The sequence below is a fragment of the Ranitomeya variabilis genome, chromosome 2 (assembly GCF_051348905.1).
Source record: "Ranitomeya variabilis isolate aRanVar5 chromosome 2, aRanVar5.hap1, whole genome shotgun sequence".
NCBI lineage: Eukaryota > Metazoa > Chordata > Amphibia > Anura > Dendrobatidae > Ranitomeya > Ranitomeya variabilis.
The window spans coordinates 1,113,966,051-1,113,985,319 of record NC_135233.1 but is presented as its reverse complement, the minus strand read 5'-3'; the positions used below and the strand labels follow the sequence as shown (position 1 = coordinate 1,113,985,319).

Sequence of the window (19,269 nt, the reverse complement as noted above, 5' to 3'; positions counted from 1 at the left end):
TTTATTTCTTACAGAAAATGCAAGTGATTGTTCTGGAGAAAATGTGTTATCGCTAAAATATCATGTAAAAGATGAAGATATTCTGTGTCAGTCTTCAGGAGAAAACCTCATTGTCCCTAATATACATCGAGAACAGCTTGTGAAATATAAGAAAAGTCACACAAGAGGGAAGCCGTATTCATGTTCAGAATGTAAGAAATGCTTTTCACACAAATATCATCTTATTAGACATCGGAGGACACATAAAGGAGAGAAGCCGTATTCATGTTCAGAATGTGGGAAACTTTTTATAAACAAATCAAATCTTGTTTTGCATGAGAAAAGACACAAACATGAGATGCCGTACTCGTGTCCAAAATGTGGGAAATGTTTTTCCCAAAAATCTAACTTTGTTAATCATGTCAGAATTCACAAAGGAAAAAGTCCATTTTCATGTTCAGAATGTGGAAAATGTTTTATAGGTAAATCAGATCTTGTTAGACATGAGAGAATTCACACAGGAGAGAAGCCGTATTTATGTCCAGTATGTGGAAAAAGTTTTACACGTAAAGCATATCTTGTTATACATAAGACAATTCACACAGGAAAGAAGCCATATTCATGTTCAGTATGTCAAAAAGGTTTTACACATAAATCAAGTTATATTGCCCATGAGAAAATTCACTCGGGAGAGAAACCATATTCCTGTTCAGAATGTCTGAAAAGTTATACACATCAATCAAGTCTTATTTTACATGAGAAAACTCACATAGGAGAAAAGCCTTATTCATGTTCAGAATGTGGAAAATGTTTCATAGATAAATCAAATCTTGTTAGACATGAGAGAATTCACACAGGAGTGAAGCCATATTCATGCTCAGAATGTGGAAAATCTTTTTCAGTCAAAGTTCTTCTTATTAGACATAAGAGAATTCACACAGGAGAGAGGCCTTTTTCATGTTCAGAATGTGGAAAATGTTTTATAGATAAATCAGCCCTGAGTAAACATGTTAAAATTCACACAGGCGAGAAGCCGTATTCATGTTCAGAGTGTGGAAAATCTTTTATTACGAAATCACATCTTGCTACACATGAGAGAATCCACACAGGTGAGAAGCCACATTTATGTTCAGAATGTGGAAAATGTTTTATTATGAAATCAGATCTTGTTGCACATAAGACAATTCACACAGGAGAGAAGCCGTATTCATGTTCAGTATGTCAGAAACGTTATACATATAAATCAAGTCTTATATCACATGAGAAAACTCACACAGGAGAAAAGTCGTATTCATGCTCAGAATGTGGAAAATATTTTATAGATAAATCAAGTGTTGCTATACATGAGAAAATTCACACAGGAGAAAAGCCTTTTTCATGTTCAGAATGTGGAAAATGTTTTACACGTAAATCATATCTTGTTAGACATAAGAGAATTCACACAGGAAAGAAGCCGTATTCATGTTCAGAATGTCTGAAAAGTTATAAATATCAATCAAGTCTTATTTCACATGAGAAAACTCACATAGGAGAAAAGCCTTATTCATGTTTAGAATGTGGAAAATGTTTTATAGATAAATCAAATCTTTTTAGACATGAGAGAATTCACACAGGAGAGAAGCCATATTCATGCTCAGAATGTGGAAAATGTTTTTCAGTCAAAGTTCTTCTTATTAGACATAAGAGAATTCACACAGGAGAGAAGCCTTTTTCATGTTCGGAATGTGGAAAATGTTTTATAGATAAATCGGTCCTGAGTAAACATGAGACAATTCACACAGGAGAGAAGCCATATTCATGTTCAGAATGTGGAAAATGTTTTCTTATAAAATCAGATCTTGTTACACATGAGAGAATTCACACAGGAGAGAAGCCATATTCATGTTCAGTATGTCAGAAAAGTTATACATATAAATCAAGTCTTTCTTCACATGAGAAAACTCACACAGGAGAAAAACCTTATTCATGTTCAGAATGTGGGAAATGTTTTGTACATAAATCCACTCTTTATACACATAAGAGTGTTCACACAGGACAGAAGCCGTATTCATGTTCAGAATGTGGGAAATGTTATAAAAAAAAAGAAAATATTATTGCGCATAGCTTAATTCACACAGGGGAGAAGCCGTATTCATGTTCAGAATGTGGGAAAGGTTTTACTATGAAATCACGTCTTGTTGCACATGAGCGAATCCACACAAAAGAGAAGTTTTATTCATGTTCAGTATGTCAGAAAAGTTTTACACATAAATCAAGTCTTATTGCGCATGAGAAAATTCACACAGGACCGATGCCTTATTTATGTTTAGAATCTGGGAAATGTTTTAACGAAAAATCATCTATTGTTGCGCATAAGATAACTCACACAGGAGAGAAGCTGTATTCATGTTCAAAATGTCAAAAAGTTTTTAAATATAAAGCAAGTCTTACTGCACATGAGAGAATTCACACAGGAAATGCGTATACTTGTTCAGAATGTGGAAAAGTCTTTATGCATAGATCAAGTCTTATTACTCATGTGAAAATGCACACAGAAGAAAAGCCGTATTCATGCTCAGAATGTGGGAAATGTTTTAATACTGAAGCACTGCTAAGTGATCATCAAAGAGATCACACTGGAGAGAATCCAGTTACATGTAGCGAATGTGGGATCTGTTTTTTGTATGAATCAAGTCTTCTCAGACATAAGAAAATTCATGTTCAGAGTGTGGAAAATGTTTCTTTAAATGAATCCTTTCAGATGAAGCATCAGCGAAGTTACACAGTAGAGAAGCCGTACTCATGCTCCGAATGTGGAAAATGCTTTATTAGCAAAGACAAACTTCATAGTCATCAGAGAAGTCACACACAGGGAGGAAGCTGTTCTGCTGTAATAATATGAAACCTTTTTACAAACACCTTATTTTGCGGACTATAAGACGCACCCCAAACTTTGGGGTAAAAAATAGGAAAAAACTTTTTTTAAAATAAATTGGTAGTGTGTCTTATAGTCCAATTAATGGTAGCAATGGTGCTGGTCTCGGGTCTTGGAGGAGAGAACATCCAGGCGAGACATTCTTTGGGAAAATGGGCTGCCTCTGGTGTCCATGCCCACATTGATATCTTGGGAGACAAGATCTTGTTACCAGTCTGTGCATGTGCCGCCTCTGGTGGCCATTTTCCCAAAGCTCACTGCAGGGAAATCAATGAAAAGGGGACTTTGCTCACTGGTGCTGACAACTTATGAGAAAACACAGCCTGTAACATCACTGGCCTCCTGCAGCAGCGACCCTGCTGTACCGCAGCCGCCACACACACACACTTTCTCCCTCTGGTAAGCTTTCTTCGAATTATAAGACGCACCCATATTTTCCTTACAATTTTTCTCCCCAAAATATGGAATTTACAAAAAATGTTCCAGTTTTACAAAGAATAAATAATTTTATTTGTAGTGAAATTAAAAAAATGTTGTTTGTAAACGTTAAAGGGTTTGTCCACTACTGGCACATTCTCTTCTCAATTTGAATGTTTTCCCCAGTTAAAATAATAACACTTACACTCACCTCCTGTGTCGGTGCCATTTCAGCGCTGTCTGCACTCGCTCTCCCTGAGCGGACGTGAGTTTATGTCACATTAGCCCTGAGCTTAATCAGAGCTGGCTTCACTGTCTCCGGCAGTTGGACAAAAAATTAACAGACAGGGAGCAGCCAGCCGCAGCTCTGACTTCCTGTTACTTATATGTGTGAAGGTGAGGACAGTGAAGCCGGCGCTGGTTGAGTGCAGGGCTCATGTGACGAAACAGCCTCACACATCCAGCTTAAGAGGATACTATTAAAAATTAACTTTTAATTAAAGGGAATCTCAACCCAAAATTTGCCTATAAGCTAAGGCCACCGGCATCAGGGGCTTATGTACAGCATTCTGTAATGCTGTAGATAAGCCCCCGATGTAACCTGCAAGATAAGAAAAACAAGTTATTTTATACTCACCCAGGGGGTGGTGCCGGTCCGGTCCGATGGGTGTCGTGATCTGGGTCCTGCGCATCCCATTTCATATGATGACGTCCTCTTCTTTACTTCCTGCCACGGCTCCTGCGCAGGCGTACTTTATCTTCACTGCTGAGGGCAGAGAAAGTACCGCAGTACACAGGCGCCGGGAAAGGTCAGAGAGGCCCGGTGCCTGAGCACTGCAGTACTCTGCTCTGCCCTCAACAGGGCAGATAAAGTACGTCTGCGCCGGAGCCTCGGCAGGAAGCAAAGAGGGCGTCATCGTATGAAGATGGGAGGCGCTGGACCCAGACCGCGACGCCCATCGGACCGGACCGCACAGGGACCGCCCCTGGGTGAGTATAATATAACTTGTTTTTCTTATCTTGCAGGTTACATCGAGGGCTTATCTACAGCATTACAGAATGCTGTAGATAAGCCCCTGATGCCGGTGGCCGCTGCTTGCAGGCGAATTTTGGGGTGACCGATTCCCTTTAAATTATAACTTTAAAATTCAACAGAGCAGCAAGAGCCCAAATCCAAACCTATCACCTACTATCAGGAAACTACAAACCACAGAACAGCATTCCCATCCTTTGGTAAGAATGCTAGCTAACGTATCTGACTAGTGATGCTAGGACTAAGTGAGTAAAGTGTCACCGTGCAAGAAAGTGAATGAAAAAGGAAGAAACATTGTGGATCTCACCCAATTGAGGTGCAGACTGTTCTCAGGGTCATGTCCATACGGGTAGAAGCGACCCTCACTCTGCCCTGCCATGCCCTCTCCAGTCGCTCCTGCCGTAACACGGGCAGTACCCAATGGAGCTATTATCCCAAAAAGAGGTTCCCTCCCAACGTGTTTCTTTCTCTGTTAGGAGAAGTCATAAGGGAAGTGTACTTGCTATTGGAAGGCACCAGCATGAAGACCCTGAAGTGCTGTTACCCTGATAACATAGATCTTTGTTATCAAGGTGACGGCACTCTGTGCCCTGATGGAATTCCCACCACTGTGGGTTTCCTAAGATATTTTCACGCACAGAGACACTTTATTCTTCTACCCTGCAACAACTTCAGGGTCTTCATTTGGTGACATCCCAATAGCAAGTACACTCCCCTGACGATTTCTCCTAACGGAGAAATAAATGTGTTGGGAAGGCTCCTCTTTTTGGGATAATAGCTCCACTTGGGTACTGCCCTTAGGGCAGGAGCAACTGCAGAGGGCACAACCGGGCAGAGTGAGGGTCGCTTCTACCCGTATGGACGTGACCCGGAGAGCAACCTGCACTTCAATTGGGTGAGATCCACAATGTTTCTTCCTTTTTCATTCACTTTCTTGCACGGTGACACTTTGCTCATTTAGTCCTAGCATCACTAGTCAGATACGATAGCTAGCGTTCTTACTAAAGGATGGGAATTCTTTTCTATGGTTTGTAGTATCCTGATAGTAGGTGTTAGGGTTGGAATTTTTGCTCTTGTTGCTCTGCTGAATTTTTAAGCTATAATTTAATTAAAAGTTAATTTTAATATCTAGGTTGGACGTGTTACTAATACAGAGGAGGTGCCAAGTTAAAGACTGAAACAAGGGCCCTTATTGCTTAATATTGCTGACGTAACAACCTCACATGAGCCCCAGGAGATCGAGTGCCGACACCACTGAAATGGCATCGGCACAGGAGGTGATTATAGGTGTTTTTAATTTAGCGGGGGCAAACATTCAGATTGAGAAGAGGTTGTAATAGTGGTGGACAGCTCATTTCACCCCCTCCCAACATGCGCCGTATATATACTGCTCAGCGGGAAGAATAGTATATATACGGTGCCGCACGCTGACCGCTGCAGTAATCATGTGTGGGTGTCAACTATATGTAGGAGCTGACACCCTGCAATAACGCCCACAATCGGTGCTAGCACCGATGGCGGGCGGTTAAGCCTTCTGATGCCTCGGTCAGTAGTGACAGCGACATGGATTAGAATCACGCAGGGAGTGAGCTGTGTGCTTCCATCAGAACAACACAATGCAATCATGTTGTCCTGATGGTCTCCATGGAGACCAATGGCTGTGGGGTCCTCAAGGGAAGGTGGCTTTGCAGTTCCTGCTTAGAGCAGCACCTGACACCTCCGTCCCTGCCTGTCAGACACTGCCCCGATGCTCTGTAGTGCAGAAGCATTGCAGAGCATCAGATCAGTAATCTCAGTGGAAGGATGATGTCCCATAATGGGACAATGTTAAAAAGTGTAAAAATGTATTTAAAAATCCCCAAATAAAGAACAAAAAAGCAAAAATAAATCTTCCAATAAATACATTTAATTATGTAAATAAACAATACAAGTACACATTTGGTATCGCTGCATCCGTAATTACCTGCTCAATAAAACTGTCCTACTAGTTAACCCCTTTAGTGAACACCGTAACAATTTTTAAAGAGAGGCAAAAAACAATGCTCCATCATCATACTGCTGAACAAAAGGTGCAATTAAATGTAACATAGTAACATGGTTATTAAGGTTGAAGGAAGACTTTAAGTCCATCTAGTTCACCCCATAGCCTAACCTAACATGCCCTAACATGTTGATCCAGGGGAAGGCAAAAAAAACCCATGTGGCAAAGAGTAACTCCACCATGGGGAAAAAAATTCCTCCCCGACCCCACATACGGCAATCAGACTAGTTCCCTGGATCAACGCCCTATCAAGGAATCTAGTGTATATACTCTGTAACATTATACTTTTCCAGAAAGGCATCCAGTCCCCTCTTACATTTAAGTAATGACTCACTCATTACAACATCATACGGCAGAGAGTTCCATAGTCTCACTGCTCTTACAGTAAAGAATCCGCGTCTGTTATTATGCTTAAACCTTCTTTCCTCCAGACGTAGAGGATGCCCCCTTGTCCCTGTCTCAGGTCTATGATTAAAAAGATCATCAGAAAGGTCTTTGTACTGTCCCCTCATATATTTATACATTAACATAAGATCACCCCTTAGCCTTCGTTTTTCCAAACTAAATAGCCCCAAGTGTAATAACCTATCTTGGTATTGCAGACCCCCCAGTCCTCTAATAACCTTGGTCGCTCTTCTCTGCACCCGCTCCAGTTCAGCTACGTCTTTCTTATACACTGGAGACCAGAACTGTGCACAGTATTCTAAGTGTGGTCGCACTAGTGACTTGTATAGAGGTAAAATTATGTTCTCCTCATGAGCATCTATGCCTCTTTTAATACATCCCATTATTTTATTTGCCCTTGTAGCAGCTGCCTGACACTGGCCACTGAATATGAGTTTGTCATCCACCCATACACCCAGGTCTTTTTCATTGACGGTGATCAAAAAGACAAATATATTTAAACATGGTACCACTGAAAATGTCATCTTGTCCCGCAAAAAAACAAGCTGCCACACAGCTCCATCAGCAGAAAAATAAAAACGTTATAGCTGTCAGAATAAAGCGATGCAAAATTTTTTTTTTTTTTTATAAAATAGTTTTTATTGTGTAAAAGCGCCAAAACATAAACTATATAAATTGGGTATTCGTACTGACCCAAAGAATAAAGCTGCCTTACTAATTTTACCACACGCGGTACGATATTAAAAAAGAAAAAGCAATTCCTGAATTGCTGGTTTTTGTTCATTCTCTCTCCCAAAAATCAAAATAGAAAGCGATCAAAAAATGTAATGTGCCTGAAAATGGTACCAATAGAAACATCAGCTCGTCCCGCAAAAAACTAGACCTCACATGACTGTCGGCCAAAATATTGAAAAATTATAGCTCTCAAAATGTGGTGATGCAAAAACTAGTTTTAGCAATAAAAAGCTTGTTTTGGTGCGTGACAGCTGTCAAACATAAAAACTCAATATAAATCTGATATCACTGTAATCGCACCTCCCGAAGAATAAAGTCGCCTAATCACTTATACTGCACAAGGAACAGCGTAAAAAAGAAAACCAATTCTTCAAATGCTGTTGAATTTTTTTTTTTCATTGTCTTCCAAAGATCGCAGTAACGCTCGGCGCACATTTAACCTGCGCTGAGCGCTTACATTAGGGTTTCCGTGTAAATCTCTGAAATATGTGATTCAGACAGAAACCCTGCGGAATATTCCCTACAATGAGGCAGATGGAGGCACTGTGGACATCGCATAAAAGTGCCGTCGGCCACAGTTTTGTGCACTTCTGAAAAGGAAACCGCTGAACAGAGGCCAGATGGAGTCCAGAGTAACTTTGCTGCCTCATTATAGTGAATGGATCCCTTGGGGGTTTCATCTGTCACGTCACTCAGAGATTAAGGGCTTGTTTCCACTTGCGAGAAACATGTCCGTGTCTCGCATGTGGAAACCAAGGTCTGGAGCTGGCACTCCTGAGCGGAGCGTGCAGCTCCATGTGTTCCTATGCAGCCGCACGCTCCGCTCCCAAGTGCCGGCACCAGAGCTTGGTTTCCACATGCGAGACACGGACATGTTTCTCGCAAATGGAAACAAGCCCTTAGATGTAAACCCTGATGTACAGTGGGTGCGGAAAGTATTCAGACCCCTTCAAATTTTTCATTCTTTGCTTCATTGCAGCCATTTGGTAAATTCAAAACAGAACATTTTTTCTCATTAATGTTCACTCTGCACCCCTTCTTGACTGAAAAAAAAATGTAGAAATATTTACAAATTAAATAAAAAATAAAATATCACATGGCCATAAGTCTTCAGACCCTTTGCTCAGACACTCATATGTAAGTCCCATGCTGTCCATTTCCTTGTGATCCTCCTTGAGGCCGGTTTCACACGTCAGTGGCTCCGGTACGTGAGGTGACAGTTTCCTCACGTACCGGAGACACTGACACACGTAGACCCATAAAAATCAATGCATCTGTGCAGATGTCATTGATTTTTGGCGGACCGTGTCTCCGTGTGCCAAACACGGAGACATGTCAGTGTTCGTGGGAGCGCACGTATTACACGGACCCATTAAAGTCAATGGGTCCGTGTAAAACATGGACCGCACACGGACGTTGTCCGTCTGCAGTCCGTGTGCGTGCAGGAGACAGCGCTACTGTAAGCGCTGTCCCCCCCCCACATGGTGCTGAAGCCGCCATTCATATCTTCTCTGCAGCAGCGTTTGCTGCAGAGAAAATATGAATAATAGTGTTTAAAATAAAGATCTATGTGTCCGCCGCCCCCCCACCCCCTGTGCGCCCCCCCCCCCGCTGTTCAGAAAATACTCACCCGCCTCCCTCGCAGTGTTCTGTGCCGGCCGCCCCTTCTACTGTATTGACCACATTTGACAGGAAATCATTTCCCAATCTCTTCATACCAAGCACTGTCCTCCCTCCCCCACTGCATCTAGTTCCCTCTCTGACTTTGAACCAGTTACAGAAGAAGAAGTAAGCAGGCTCCTTGCATCTTCTCGCCCGACCACTTGCACCAGCGACCCCATTCCGTCGCATCTCCTCCAGTCCCTTTCCCCGGCTGTCACCTCTCACCTAACAAAAATATTCAACCTTTCCCTCACTTCCGGTATTTTTCCCTCCTCATTTAAGCATGCCATCATACATCCACTACTTAAAAAGCCCTCCCTCGATCAAAATTGTGCCGCTAATTATAGACCTGTCTCTAATCTTCCCTTCATCTCTAAACTCCTGGAACGCCTGGTCCACTCCCGTCTTACCCGCTATCTCTCAGATAATTCTCTTCTCGACCCTCTTCAATCTGGTTTCCGCTCTTTACACTCTACTGAAACTGCCCTCACTAAAGTCTCTAATGACCTACTAACAGCTAAATCTAATGGTCACTATTCCATGCTAATTCTCTTGGATCTCTCCGCAGCATTCGACACTGTGGATCATCAGCTCCTTCTCACTATGCTCCGCTCCATCGGCCTCAAGGACACCGTTCTCTCTTGGTTCTCCTCCTATCTCTCTGGCCGATCCTTCACTGTTTGTTTTGCTGGTTCCTCCTCCTCTCACCTTCCCCTTACTGTTGGGGTTCCTCAAGGATCAGTCCTAGGCCCCCTCCTCTTCTCTTTGTATACTGCCCCTATTGGACAAACAATCAGTAGATTTGGTTTCCAGTACCATCTCTATGCTGACGACACCCAATTATATACCTCTTCTCCTGTTATCACGCCGACCTTTTTAGAAAACACCAGTGATTGTCTTACCGCTGTCTCTAACATCATGTCCTCCCTCTATCTGAAACTGAACCTGTCAAAAACTGAACTCCTCGTGTTCTCTCCCTCTACAAACCTACCTTTGCCCGACATTGCCATCTCTGTGTGCGGTTCCACCATTACTCCAAAGCAACATGCCCGCTGCCTTGGAGTCATCCTTGATTCCGAGCTTTCATTCACCCCCCACATCCGATCACTGGCTCGCTCTTCTTATCTGCATCTCAAAAACATTTCCAGAATTCGCCCTTTTCTTACTTTCGACTCTGCAAAAACTCTTACTGTCTCACTTATTCATTCTCGTCTGGACTATTGTAACTCTCTACTAATTGGCCTACCTTTTACCAGACTCTCCCCGCTCCAATCTGTCCTGAATGCTGCTGCCAGGATCATATTCCTCGCCAACCGTTACACCGATGCCTCTACCTTGTGCCAGTCATTACACTGGCTACCCATCCAATCCAGAATCCAGTACAAAACTACTACCCTCATCCACAAAGCACTCCATGGCTCAGCACCACCCTACATCTCCTCTCTGGTCTCAGTCTACCAACCTACCCGTGCCCTCCGCTCCGCTAATGACCTCAGGTTAGCATCCTCAATAATCAGAACCTCCCACTCCCGTCTCCAAGACTTTACACGTGCAGCGCCGATTCTTTGGAATGCACTACCTAGGTTAATACAATTAATCCCCAATCCCCACAGTTTTAAGCGTGCACTAAAAACTCATTTGTTCAGATTGGCCTACCGCCTCAACGCATTAACCTAATTATCCCTGTGTGGCCTATTAATAAAAAACAACAACATAATCACGTTCCTCCATCATGTTCTCATACACTTTATGCAGTTAATAGCCTCTGTGTCTGTACTGTTACATACTTAGGCAGTTAACTGGTTCATGCAGCTTTACATGAACACCCGAGCCTTACACTATGGCTGGTCCAAATAACTAAAGCAATTGTTACCATCCACCTCTTGTGTCTCCCCTTTTCCTCATAGATTGTAAGCTTGCGAGCAGCAGGGCCCTCATTCCTCCTGGTATCTGTTTTGAACTGTGATTTCTGTTATGCTGTAATGTCTGTTGTCTGTATAAGTCCCCTCTATAAGTTGTAAAGCGCTGCGGAATATGTTGGCGCTATATAAATAAAATTATTATTATTATTATTATTATTATGCGGTCACGTGGGGCCGCCGATTAGACTCATGAATATGTGGCTCCACCTCCCATAGGGGTGGAGCCGCCTATTCATGAGTGTAAATGAGCGGCCCCACGTGACCGCATACAGTGGAAGCTGCGGCCAGACCAGGAAGCACCGACAGCCAACGAGGGAGCGGGTGAGTATTTTCTGAACAGCGGGGGGGCGCACAGGGGGTGGGGGGGCGGCGGACACATAGATCTTTATTTTAAACACTATTATTCATATTTTCTCTGCAGCAAACGCTGCTGCAGGGAACATATGAATCGCGGATTCAGCACCAGATGCTCGTACGTGTGGTACCCAGCACGGTGCGTGTGGTACCCAGTGGGCACACGTGTGCCACACTGATGTACACAAGAAACGTAGGGGCACACGGACACGGATAATTCCGGTACCGATTGTTTCCAGTACGGGAATTATCTAGACGTGTGGGACAGCCCTGAGATGGTTCTACTCCTTCATGGGAGTCCAGCTGTGTGTAATTAAACTGATAGAACTTGATTTGGTTAAAGCACACACCTGTCTATATAAGACCTCACAGTACATGTCAGACCAAATGAGAATCATGAGGTCAAAGGAACTGGCCAAGGAGCTCAGAGACAGAATTGTGGCAAGGCACAGATCTGGCCAAGGTTACAACAGAATTTCTGCAGTACTCAAGGTTCCTAAGAGCACAGTGGCCTCCATAATCCTTAAATGGAAGAAGTTTGGGACCTCCAGAAGTCTTCCTAGACCTGGCCGTCCAGTACAGAGTAACTCTGCTGCCTCATTATATTGAACGGATCCCTTGAGGGTTTCATCGGTCATGTCACTAGGAGGTTTAGATGAAAACCCCAAAGGAAGTGCTCAGCGTAGAGTGCCGGATAAATGTGATCCCAAACATTATGTAAAATGTTCCCAATAAAAGCTTCAACTCAATCCACAAAAAAAAGCAAGTCCTCACTCAGGTATGTCATCTGTTAACAGAATTATAGGGGGCTGCCACATTCCCAAATCCAAATGCCCCCTCCCTTCTAAGCCTCAGTGTGCCTAAACCACATTTAGCGCCCCTATGTTTGGCATTTCTGTAGTGATGAGAGCCCGCCTAATTTACAGGTGTGCATCTCCAGAAGCATGAGCCGGGAATAACGTACTGGTCACTATAACGATAGTTTGCAATTTTCACTCAGCAACATCCACTAGTGCCTGTTTCTGGAAAATATCCATGGAGTCAATTCATCACTACATCTGTAGATAAATTTCCAAAGGGTTATAATTTCCAAAATGGGGTCACTTGAAGGGGGATTCTGCTTTTTTAGAACTTGGGGGCTCTTTATATGGAAAGTTTTAATTTTTTCCTTCCACATTCCATTAAATACTGTGAAGCACCTGAAGGGTTAATAAACCTCTTGAATGTGGTTTTGAGCACCTTGAGAGGTGCAGTTTTTAGAATGGTGTCACTTTTGGGTATTTTCTGTCATATTGACCCCTCAAAGTTACTTCAAATGTGAGGTGGTCCCTAAAAAAAATGATTTTGCAAATTTTGTTGTAAAAATGAGAACTCGCTGGTCAACTTTTAACCCTTAGAACTTCCTAACGAAAAAAATTGTTTCAAAAATTGTGCTGATATAAAGTAGACATGTGGGAAATATTATTAACTATTTTGTGTGATATGACTCTCTGATTTAAGGGCATAAAAATTAAAAGATTTAAAATTGCGAAATTTTTACCATTTTTGGCACATTTCAGATTTTGTCACAAATAAACTCAAGTCATATCAAATAAATGTTACCACTATCATGGAGTACAATATGTCAGGAAAAACAATGTCAAAATCACCGGGATCCATTGAAGCGTTCCAGAGTTATGACCTCATAAAGTGACAGTGGTCAGAATTGAAAAAATTGGCCCGGTCAGGAAGTGAAAACAGGCTGGGGGTGAAGGGGTTAATCTTGTTTCTGGAATGCACTGGATTTGCCAAACTTCTAAACTACATTTAGCTGAGGTCTTCTGTGACCTGGATCCTTTGGGGACAATAATTATTGACATAAGGAGAACAGAAACATAATGATTGTACATGTATATGTTTGTATCAGTTTTGATCTTAATACAAATTGTGATGGGATTGGGCAAAAAGTAAATAAAAAAGAAATGTGCAATATATTTAGTGTCTTGCATTATGATTTGTAAGCCGCCAAAGCCGGGAGTAGATCCAAAAAATGAAAGACGTTATTATACTGAAGTTTCATTTCCTTTGTTAGTTTTCAATTGCTAATTCAAGATATTGACCAAATATGCATCAATAAGTGCAAATTATTTCTGTGGGAGATTTTGTTTCCTTCTTTCCCATCGATATCATGCACAGGAAGTCTTACATCTGCCCACTGCATCGTTATGGGATTTAAAATAAAGCTTTGACTTGCTCCTTTGGTCTTTTGTTTCATTTTTCTTTAGCTTTTGACTAGTGGGTTTACTGGTATGTTTACAGTGATTGCCATAGTGAGGGGTTCGATTAAGCTGAGTGCCCGTCCTCCTGACGGCTCCGTGATTAGTTTCCCTAGGGCTCGTTCAGACGAGCGCTCTATAGGTACGTGTGCTGTTCCTGTGCAACATGAAGAGCCGGTGTGCCGGTGCATATGGCGGATTCTCCACATGAGCCAATGGTGTGAGTCATAAACATTGTAGCGGCCATTATTCTTGCCCAATGTCTGGACCAGACTTATGTATTGTGGGAAGTTAGTCTCCATTGTGTCTTCTCAGTTTCCATTTTATGCTCTAAATCTGTCACGTAACGTCTCTACACAGATCCCCCTACACATTACAAGTGCCTGAGAAACCTCATCATAGCCAGACACCTAAACACATCTATGTGTAAATCCCAGAAAACAGTTGCTTACTAATGATGGCGAATATATTCGTTACTGGCACAAATAGTATGCTATTCGAGCTAATTGTTACTCGGCAAGTAATTAGGTATTCGCCTCGGTATATTCGAGTGACCCGCCCACCATGTTTGGTGCTTTATTTACAGCCAATGAACATGTTGGGCTGGCTTGGCAATAACCGTAATGCTGTTGCCATCTTTCGTGTGGCATTACTGTGATTGGCTGGCCTTACAGCATTATAGGGGATATTTAATCGATGCCAGCACCATCTTGCGCACATTGCATACGGAAACAGCGTAGTGAAAGCATAGTGTCAGCGCAGGGAGAGTGAAAGCTGTGTATTAGGAGAGTTTGTGATTACAAACAGCTCTTTTAAGAGCTCGTGAGGGTTAACATTAGATCTCAGTTAGGTGGAGATAGCGTAGGGAGAGATTTAATACGAGGGAAAGGCAGGGAGGGTGTTATTACCAGTACATGCTGCAGATCTCTGATAGTTTGCTTTGTCTATAGTGTAGGAACAGATTGTGGAGTAGGGAGAAAGGCAGGGCTTCATCCACTAACATAATATACAAAACTGCTCTTTTTTTAGAGCTAATTAATATTCCTCAACTATTGCTGAAATAATGTATATTTATATAGCAGTTATGGGACTGGCGCAAAGCCTGCTGAGATACGCAAACGTCACTATTTACCAGTAATTTTCCTGAGTCTGCTATTGGATGTGTGTCATAAAGGCGATATAAAAAAATGTACACTGCTATTGGTTAACCCCTTCCTGACATGCGCCATACCTGTACTGCTCTGCAGGAGCTGTGTTCACGCAAACTGCAGTACAAGTACAGCACACCGATTGCAGGGCCTTGCGCTGAATGCAGCTGCGATCGGGTGCTGGTGTCAGCTCTGTGAGACAGCAACACCCACAATCTGTGCTAGCACCACCCGTAGGCATTTAACCCATCTGATGCTGCTGTCACTACTGACCGCAGCATAGATGAGCATCGCGCAGGGAATCAGTTCCTTGCATGCTTCCATCAGAACAACGCAATGCGATTGCATTGTCGTGATGTTCTCCATGGAGACACCTGGCCATAAATGAATACATTTATGTAAGTAAAAAAATAAACAAGAAAACAACAAATATTGGAATCACCACGTCCTTAACGACCCACTCTATAAAACTGTCCCACTAGTTAACCCCTTCAGTGAACACCGTCTCCTCAGTGTCACCGTCTCCTCAGTGTCACCTTCTCCTCAGTGTCACCGTCTCCTCAGTGTCACCGTCTCCTCAGTGTCACCTTCTCAGTGTCACCGTCTCCTCAGTGTCACCGCCTCCTCAGTATGTCACCATCTCCGCAGTGTCACCGTCTCCTCAGTGTCACCGTCTCCTCAGTGTCACCGTCTCCTCAGTGTCACCGCCTCCTCAGTGTCACCGTCTCCTCAGTGTCACCTTCTCAGTGTCACCGTCTCCTCAGTGTCACCGCCTCCTCAGTATGTCACCATCTCCGCAGTGTCACCTTCTCCTCAGTGTCACCGTCTCCTCAGTGTCACCGTCTCCTCAGTGTCACCTTCTCCTCAGTGTCACCGTCTCCTCAGTGTCACCGTCTCCTCAGTGTCACCTTCTCAGTGTCACCGTCTCCTCAGTGTCACCGCCTCCTCAGTATGTCACCTTCTCCTCAGTGTCACCGTCTCCTCAGTGTCACCGTCTCCTCAGTGTCGCCTTCTCCTCAGGTGTCACCGTCTCCTCAGTGTCGCCGTCTCCTCAGTGTCGCCGTCTCCTCAGTGTCGCCGCCTCCTCAGTGTCACCGCCTCCTCAGTGTCACCGCCTCCTCAGTGTCGCCGCCTCCTCAGTGTCACCGCCTCCTCAGTGTCACCGCCTCCTCAGTGTCACCGCCTCCTCAGTGTCACCTTCTCAGTGTCGCCTTCTCCTCAGTGTCGCCGTCTCCTCAGTGTCGCCGTCTCCTCAGTGTCGCCGTCTCCTCAGTGTCGCCGTCTCCTCAGTGTCAGTCACCGCCTCCTCAGTGTCGCCGTCTCCTCAGTGTCGCCTTCTCCTCAGTGTCACCGTCTCCTCAGTGTCACCGTCTCCTCAGTGTCGCCTTCTCAGTGTCGCCTTCTCCTCAGGTGTCGCCGTCTCCTCAGTGTCGCCTTCTCCTCAGTGTCGCCGTCTCCTCAGTGTCGCCGCCTCCTCAGTGTCGCCGCCTCCTCAGTGTCGCCTTCTCCTCAGTATCGCCGTCTCCTCAGTGTCGCCGCCTCCTCAGTGTCGCCGCCTCCTCAGTGTCACCTCCTCAGTGTCACCGCCTCCTCAGTGTCACCTTCTCAGTGTCGCCTTCTCCTCAGTGTCGCCGTCTCCTCAGTGTCGCCGCCTCCTCAGTGTCGCCTCCTCCTCAGTGTCGCCTCCTCCTCAGTGTCGCCTCCTCCTCAGTGTCGCCGCCTCCTCAGTGTCGCCTCCTCCTCAGTGTCGCCTTCTCAGTGTCGCCTTCTCCTCAGGTGTCGCCGTCTCCTCAGTGTCGCCGCCTCCTCAGTGTCGCCTTCTCCTCAGTATCGCCGTCTCCTCAGTGTCGCCGCCTCCTCAGTGTCACCTTCTCCTCAGTGTCACCGCCTCCTCAGTGTCGCCGTCTCCTCAGTGTCGCCGTCTCCTCAGTGTCGCCGTCTCCTCAGTGTCGCCGTCTCCTCAGTGTCGCCGCCTCCTCCTCAGTGTCGCCTCCTCCTCAGTGTCGCCGCCTCCTCAGGTGTCGCCGCCTCCTCAGGTGTCGCCGCCTCCTCAGTGTCGCCGCCTCCTCAGTGTCACCGCCTTCTCCTCAGGTGTCGCCGCCTCCTCAGGTGTCGCCGCCTCCTCAGGTGTCGCCGCCTCCTCAGTGTCGCCGCCTCCTCAGTGTCGCCGCCTCCTCAGTGTCACCGTCTCCTCAGTGTCACCGTCTCCTCAGTGTCACCGTCTCCTCAGTGTCACCGCCTCCTCAGTGTCACCGCCTCCTCAGTGTCACCGTCTCCTCAGTGTCACCTTCTCAGTGTCGCCTTCTCCTCAGTGTCGCCGTCTCCTCAGTGTCGCCTCCTCCTCAGTGTCGCCTCCTCCTCAGTGTCGCCTCCTCCTCAGTGTCGCCGCCTCCTCAGTGTCGCCTCCTCCTCAGTGTCGCCTTCTCAGTGTCGCCTTCTCCTCAGGTGTCGCCGTCTCCTCAGTGTCGCCTTCTCCTCAGTGTCGCCGCCTCCTCAGTGTCGCCTTCTCCTCAGTATCGCCGTCTCCTCAGTGTCGCCGCCTCCTCAGTGTCACCTTCTCCTCAGTGTCACCGCCTCCTCAGTGTCACCTTCTCAGTGTCGCCGTCTCCTCAGTGTCGCCGTCTCCTCAGTGTCGCCGTCTCCTCAGTGTCGCCGCCTCCTCCTCAGTGTCGCCTCCTCCTCAGTGTCGCCGCCTCCTCAGGTGTCGCCGCCTCCTCAGTGTCGCCGCCTTCTCAGTGTCACCGCCTTCTCAGTGTCACCGTCTCCTCAGTGTCGCCGCCTCCTCAGTGTCGCCGCCTCCTCAGTGTCACCGCCTTCTCCTCAGGTGTCGCCGCCTCCTCAGGTGTCGCCGCCTCCTCAGGTGTCGCCGCCTCCTCAGTGTCGCCGCCTCCTCAGTGTCGCCGCCTCCTCAGTGTCACCGTCTCCTCAGTGTCACCGTCTCCTCAGTGTCACCGCCTCCTCAGTGTCACCGCCTTCTCAGTGTCACCGTCTCCTCAGTGTCACCTTCTCAGTGTCGCCTTCTCCTCAGTGTCGCCGCCTCCTCAGTGTCGCCTCCTCCTCAGTGTCGCCTCCTCCTCAGTGTCGCCGCCTCCTCAGTGTCGCCTCCTCCTCAGTGTCGCCTTCTCAGTGTCGCCTTCTCCTCAGGTGTCGCCGTCTCCTCAGTGTCGCCGTCTCCTCAGTGTCGCCTTCTCCTCAGTGTCGCCTTCTCCTCAGGTGTCGCCGTCTCCTCAGTATCGCCGCCTCCTCAGTGTCACCTTCTCCTCGGTGTCACCGCCTCCTCAGTGTCACCTTCTCCTCAGTGTCGCCGCCTCCTCAGGTGTCGCCGCCTCCTCAGTGTCGCCGCCTCCTCAGTGTCACCTTCTCCTCAGGTGTCGCCGCCTCCTCAGGTGTTGCCGCCTCCTCAGTGTCGCCGCCTTCTCAGTGTCACCGCCTTCTCTTCAGTGTCGCCGCCTCCTCAGTGTCGCCTCCTCCTCAGTGTCGCCGCCTCCTCAGTGTCGCCTCCTCCTCAGTGTCGCCTTCTCAGTGTCGCCTTCTCCTCAGGTGTCGCCGTCTCCTCAGTGTCGCCTTCTCCTCAGTGTCGCCTTCTCCTCAGGTGTCGCCGTCTCCTCAGTATCGCCGCCTCCTCAGTGTCACCTTCTCCTCGGTGTCACCGCCTCCTCAGTGTCACCTTCTTCTCAGTGTCGCCGCCTCCTCAGGTGTCGCCGCCTCCTCAGTGTCGCCGCCTCCTCAGTGTCGCCGCCTCCTCAGTGTCGCCGCCTCCTCAGGTGTCGCCGCCTCCTCAGGTGTCGCCGCCTCCTCAGGTGTTGCCGCCTCCTCAGTGTCGCCGCCTTCTCAGTGTCACCGCCTTCTCTTCAGTGTCGCCGCCTCCTCAGTGTCGCCGCCTCCTCAGTGTCGCCGCCTCCTCAGTGTCGCCGCCTTCTCAGTGTCACCGCCTTCTCCTCAGTGTCACCGTCTCCTCAGTGTCACCCCCTCCTCAGTGTCGCCGCCTCCTCAGTGTCGCCGCCTCCTCAGTGTCGCCGCCTCCTCAGTGTCACCGTCTCCCATTTCTCTCTTCTTCTTCTGCTTTCGCTTTAGTTTCTAGTTGTCCATTTTCTTGTGTTTCCTTTTTGTCCGTTTTTTGATCTTTTTTCCTGTCCTTGCACAGTGTCCGCTGTAATGGTCCGTGGTTCCCCGGGCGGTGATTGGCTCCTGGACATTTCCGGGGTTCGGTCATTGTGCGCCAAATCCAGAACAGCGAAACGCGTCGCTCCACCCTGTTCCTGCAGAGCCCCGCCCCGTGATCACATGGTGCTGACGTCACCACAGGTCCTTCACTACCACCTCCTGCAGAGCCCCGCCCCGTGATCACATGGTGGTGACGTCTCCACAGGTCCTTCACTACCACCTCCTGCAGAGCCCCGCCCC

The 19,269-nt window shown here is 46.6% G+C and overlaps 1 protein-coding gene across 2 annotated transcripts in view; it reads left to right on the top strand.

Moving 5' to 3' along the window:
- LOC143808875 (uncharacterized) overlaps positions 1–3,922 on the top strand; it is a 135,285-nt gene extending 131,363 nt beyond the window's left edge. Inside the window, exon 6 of one of the 2 annotated variants that reach the window (XM_077292025.1) lies at positions 15–3,922. In XM_077292025.1, the coding sequence (XP_077148140.1) occupies positions 15–2,860 (2,846 nt within the window). In that variant the 3' untranslated portion in view covers positions 2,861–3,922. The remainder of the gene's footprint in view (positions 1–14) is intronic. The other variant, XM_077292024.1, reaches the window with a different exon arrangement.
- Positions 3,923–19,269: the final 15,347 nt, after the last annotated feature.